We start from the raw sequence: 5,991 nt of genomic DNA, 5'->3' as shown, positions 1-5,991 counted from the left end.
ACATTTTGGCATACCTCAGAAAAATTTATGTGTATATGTATGTATGTAAGAATACAATTTGTCAGTCACGTTTTCGGGCGCACGGATCAACCGATTCGAATGGTTTAAACAACATTCGATTCCTATTGATAGGGAGATGTGCTGATTAGTTTTTGGCAAAGGCAGGTCCAGCCGTTACGGAAATACGGAGCAAAGAGTGCGGAAAATATAAATCAAGTTGTTTGAATTCTTAATGATTGGGAGAAGAGGTGATTAGTTTTTGGCAAAGACAGGTTCCGTCATTTCGAAGATACAGAGCTAAATGTGCAAAAAATGGCAGTTTTTGAGTGAACTAAGCGTCTGATTTGAATGATCTAAAAACTTTCTGCTTGTATTGACAAAACAATTGCTTTTGAGGATAAACTAGTGGGGCGCATGGCATCGTGCCTTAAGGCAAATTGCTGGGACTTCCCGTACCAAAAATTATTATTTTTTTAAAAAGATTAACATTGTTGAAAAAAATTGACTTCGAACAAATTAGATTTTTGAGAAACTATAAATTTGACAAAAAATTACTTTTTTTTGAAAAAAAATTTTTTTTTGATTTATTTTGGAAATTTTTATTTCTTCATTTTGACATATTTTGGAAATTCTGAACTTTTTTTCAAAGCAATCGTACTGCTTTAACTGCATAAAGACAAAATGTCAAAGCGCGTAAGCGCCGCGTCGCCGTCTAACAGATAAATATTGGTACGGAACCCATAGGAATGTAAACAAAATTTATACTTATTATTAAAATCTCTGTAAAATATCTGATAATTTGATGTGCATATGTCTAATGATCATTTTTGACCGCCAAATGGCAATTTTTTTTACTTTTTTCACTAGATCTCCGAAACCGCTAGACCTGCCTTCATGAAAGTTTGATCAATTCTTCATCTTGTCAATACAAGTAAAATGTTTTTTGAATTATTAAAATCTGAAGCTCTGTTCTGTTAAAAACCTAGTTACCATTTTTAGCACTTTTTGCTCCGTATCATCGTCTCCTTATCAATACGAATCGAATGTCTTTTGAATTATTCAAATCGCTTCATCCGTCCCGAAATCGTCGACGAAAATTTGTATCCGCACATACATACATACACGCGCACACACACACATACACACACACACTTACACACGCACATACATCCATTTTTTCTAAGGTATGTCAAAAAGTTCAGAAGGTTGCGATTACTATAACTTGCCCTACAGGAAGTTAAAAATTATTACATCTTTTTTTATTTTTCATAAAATATTTTTGTAATTTTGGATTGAAAATTCAAAAAATCACCCAGGCTAAGCACAGTCTAAGCGCCACTCTAGTACAAAAGTTTATCCAAGTGCGTTTAGACTGTTTTTGTATTGGAGCACTTTTTCAATTTTATGAAAACTATTGAAAAATGTGAAAATGCCGCCAAGCTAGGCACAGTATAAGTGCAAATGTCGCACAGAATTGTTTGCAAATGCGTTTAGACTGTAACTATACGGGAGCACTTTTTCAATTTCGTGAAAATTAGGCAACATTTTTTTTTTGAAATTGAATTCGAAATGAAATGACGATTGTTGTTAATGTTCTGGAGATAAATTGATTTATGATTTACATTTGATTTGCTCAGATATAACAAGATAGCACTATAATAATGAAAGTTACAGTAGTTGTAATAATATATTTGATAACGTTTAAAATTTCTCGAATATTTCATTACGGTACGGGAAGTTTCAGCAATTTGCCTTAAGGCACGATGCCATACACCACTAGTTGTGTTTTATTTTTTAGGCATAGTGAACCATCAAGTGGACGCGACTCGAGTTCGTTCTACGCCTTTGGTTCAAGATTTCCACCTCATCCAGCTTTACAAAGAATTGATTCGAGCGAAGAATTGTCTTCGTCGAATTTTTGGAGGTCCTGCTCTTGGAGCAGGTTCAGTTTGGAATGGACAACAGTCGCAGCAGCAACTTCTTCTTGGATCAGTTGATGATCTTCAACGAAAATCGGTTGCTAGGCGAAGGAAAGGTGATGCTTGGACTGTTGATAGGAGCTGGGAGTTTGTAGGTAAGAAAATACACATAAAATTACTCTAATTTTTAACTTCCCGAAGGAGAAGTTTATGTTATCAATAAAAAATCCGACTCGCTAATTTTATGTTTTCTCGACGTTTTAAGCAATTCTGAATCGAATGAGACCAAATTTGGAAAAAAGTATGTGTGTGTGTGAACAGATTTTTTGCCGTGAATCGACGTTTTCTCCAAAACGGTTGGACCGATTTCAAAAATTTAAAAGTCATTCGATGTATTTCAATGAGGACTAGCGTTTATCAACTTTGCGGGACGATCAGCCAAGCCTTCTTTGTAAATAGCAGAAAATAGAAAATTTTTTTGTCTACGTTTTCGCCCGCAGTTCGTAATCAATTTTGAAAATTCAAAAACCGTTCGGAAGATATTGGTTGGGAATCGTGCTGATTAGTTTTTGGTAGAGATCGGCCGGGTCATTTTCTTGTAATAAGGTGTTAAAAAAAATTTTTTCGTTCGATTTTTATTATTATTTTTTTGACGGTAGATACCATAGTCTTCTAGATCATACTAAAATATTACGGCCCTACGACAACTCGTTTAGCTTTAAAAATTCTTCAAAGTTTGCGAAAATTAGTATGGTCTTTTTGACATTTGTCAAAATTAGAACTTTCATCGAGGTTTGCTCAAAAACGCCTGAATAGATTTTAGAAATTTAAAAGCCATTTGATGTATCTCAATGAGGACTATCGTTTGTCAGTTTTGTGAGACGATCTGCCAAACCGTTTCTTTGTAATTTGAAGAAAAGTGTTAAACCTTTCGTCCACATTTAAGCTCAAACCACCGAATCGATTTTAAAAAATCTGTTCGTAAGATATTAGTTGGGAATGATACTGATTAGTTTTAGGTCAAAATCTACCGAGCCGTTTTCTTGTAATTAACTGTTGAAAAAAAAATTTAAGCCGATTTTTATGAAACTTTTTTGGCGGTATATATCATGGTCTTGTAGAACTTACTGAAATATTACGGCCTTACGACAAGTAGTTTAATTTTAAAAATTCCTCAAAGTTTGAGAAAATGAGTAGTTTTTTTGACAATTGTTAAAATTAAAATTAGACGATTTACTTGTTATAACGATAGAGTACTTAGTCTTAATAAACATTAAACCTTTAAAGTCCTACGGAAACTGGTTCAAATATAAAAATTGTTGATTTTTGAAAATTAGCTTTTAAAAATACTCCGAGTTAACATGTTCGTTCGTTTTCAATTATGTGTAATAAATCCACTCGGAATACATTTAATCACTCATAAATTAATTTATTTTTTATTAAGTCGATTAATTACGCATATCGGGAAGTTCGTGTAACTTGCCTCAAGGCAAAATACCAATATCAACTAGTTTGGTAATACTCTAAGAGCAATTTTTTTTTAGCTCGAGGTGATCTCGAACAAGAAACTCCTTTCGACATGCCAATTACTGGCAATGAAGCCGACTGGTCGAGAATAGGGTTTCCATCAGATCTACATAATGAAGATGATTTGATAGATCCTCCTTCTGGGCCTAAAATAACAATCCGAGAGGTAATATATATATCAATAATTATGGTTTTATCTTTTACTAGATGACCCGACACACGTTGCCCTGTACTTATGTTTACAATTCAAAAGTTTCAATTTTTTTATAATAACCTATACTAATATTTACCAATTAGTTAAAAATTATTGTTTTTTTACACTAAAGTTTATATCGAAATGTGTATACATCTACCCATATTATGGATCTTGAATGTACAACTGCTTTAAATAAAATGATGAGTATTTGCTTTTTTGAAAAGCATTATAAAACATTTGTTTCTTATAATTAGTTCTTTTATCGATATCCGACGTTATTTGAAAAAAAAATGAAATTACACCACTGAGAGGAATGTTATCCCCCCGGGAAATGGCAAAGGAGTCTAAATTATTTTTGAGAGTAAGATAAACCTAATTTCAAAATTTCATACAAATTGGAGCACAGTAAAAAAATTCAGACCCAAAACGCTCCATTGACTTGAGTAAATATTCAGTATCCGATGGCAAAAATATGAAAATACTAACGTTTGTATGTGAAAAAGAAAAGGGCTGTTTTTAGGGTTTTCCCGGCAATTATTCGATTTATTCTCGCCGTAACATCCATGGACTTCAACGAACATTTTAAAAAAAGAATTAGCCAAATTGGTCTAAGCGTTATTGAGTTTTGTGCTTACCAACACATTTTGCAATTCATTTTTATATTATAGATTAATTTTGTGTTATTTCTGCAGATGATTGCAAAACGATTACCCGATCTCGGTTTACCAGAACCTACAATCACAAGTTGCAATAGTTCTGAGCAAACCAGTAGAATGTCTGCCTACGATAATGTGGAAGGACGAATTACTTCAGGTATTCTAAAACTTTGATAATTTAAAATGTTTTTTTAACTTCCCGTAGGGCAAGTTATAGTAATCGCAAAAAAATCGAAAATGAAATTTTTTACATATCTTTACGTTTCAAAGGTTTCTGAACATTTTGGCATACCTTAGAAAAAATGGATGTATGTGTGTGTGTGTGTGTGTGTGTGTGTGTATGTATGTATGTATGTGCGTGTGTGTATGTATGTGCGGATACAAATTTTCGTCGACGATTTCGGGAACACGGATCAACCGATTTGAATAATTCAAAAAACATTCGATTCGTATTGATAAGGAGACGTGCTGATTAGTTTTTGGCGAAGGCAGGTCTAGCCGTTCCGAAGATACGGGGCAAAAAGTGCCGAAAACGGTAACTCAGTTTTTAAGAGAACGGAGCGTCCGATTTGAATAATTCAAAAAACATTTCACTTGTATTGACAAGATGAAGAATCGATAAAATTTTCATGAAGGTAGGTCTAGCGGTTTCGGAGATATGGAGAAAAAAGTAAAAAAATGATCCATTTGGCGGTCAAAAATGATCATTAGACATACGCACATCAAATTATCAGACATTTTATAGAGATTTTAACAATAAGTATACATTTTGTTAACATTTCTATGGGTTCCGTACCAATGCTTATGCGCTAGACAGCGACGCGGCGCTTACGCGCTTTATATTTGTGTCCTATGCAGTTAAAGCAGTACGATTGCTTTGAAAAAAAGTTCAGATCTTCTACAATATGTCAAAATAAAGAAAAAAATTTTTTTTTCAAAAAAAAAAATTAAAAAAAAATGTTTTTTAAAAAAAAAATTTTTTTTTCAAAAAAAGTTATTTTTTGTCCAATTTATAGTTTCTCAAAAATCTTATTCTTTCAAAGTAATTTTTTTCAAAAATGTTAATTGTTTTTAAAAAAATTATAATGGTTTTTAAAAAATTATAATTTTTGGTACGGGAAGTTCCAGCAATTTGCCTTAAGGCACGATGCCTTAATTGCCTTAAGACAGAATTCCACTTACAGCTAGTTGAGAATCCTGTGATTAACTTGGTATTTTCTATTTTTTAGGTCCACTATCGTCTCGAGAAAGTGACGACGGCACTGTCTTCTCCGAGCCTTGGGATTGTTCGAGATGGCAAGGATTATTATTGGCGAATAACAATAATAATATTGATTCAGAATCAACAACGACAAATGGTCAACAGCAGTCTGTTCAGAAAAGACATGCTACCATTGGTAGAAATAATAGACCTCCTACGTTGGAGAGGCCTTGTGCTATGTATGGTAAGTCGAAATAATTTTTTTTGTATATATATATATATATATATATATATATATATATATAAGAAATTTTGCTCATATATATATTTATATATATATATATAAGAAATTTTATAAATGTTTTTTTTAACATGAGTGAAACATATGAGAAATTTATTATGATTTTTTTTTTCTTATTTTTCAACCAACTATTTATGTCGCAAAGGGATAAAATATCATTCTGCTTACTTGTTGCTTTCATTGTCATTTGT

At 32.5% G+C, this 5,991-nt stretch overlaps 1 protein-coding gene across 1 annotated transcript in view; it reads left to right on the top strand.

The window, feature by feature from the left end:
• The window catches only part of LOC113389559 (protein sprint-like), a 15,838-nt gene extending 10,081 nt beyond the window's left edge, over positions 1–5,757 (top strand). Inside the window, exons 7-10 of the mRNA XM_026626580.1 lie at positions 1,873–2,074; positions 3,464–3,612; positions 4,335–4,455; positions 5,528–5,757. Coding sequence (XP_026482365.1) covers positions 1,873–2,074; positions 3,464–3,612; positions 4,335–4,455; positions 5,528–5,757 — 702 coding nt within the window. The remainder of the gene's footprint in view (positions 1–1,872; positions 2,075–3,463; positions 3,613–4,334; positions 4,456–5,527) is intronic.
• Positions 5,758–5,991: the final 234 nt, after the last annotated feature.

This window comes from Ctenocephalides felis, unplaced genomic scaffold (genome assembly GCF_003426905.1).
Source record: "Ctenocephalides felis isolate EL2017-DRISC unplaced genomic scaffold, ASM342690v1 CF-g0.4_SCAFFOLD_03573, whole genome shotgun sequence".
NCBI lineage: Eukaryota > Metazoa > Arthropoda > Insecta > Siphonaptera > Pulicidae > Ctenocephalides > Ctenocephalides felis.
This window is presented reverse-complemented; position numbering and strand designations above follow the sequence as displayed.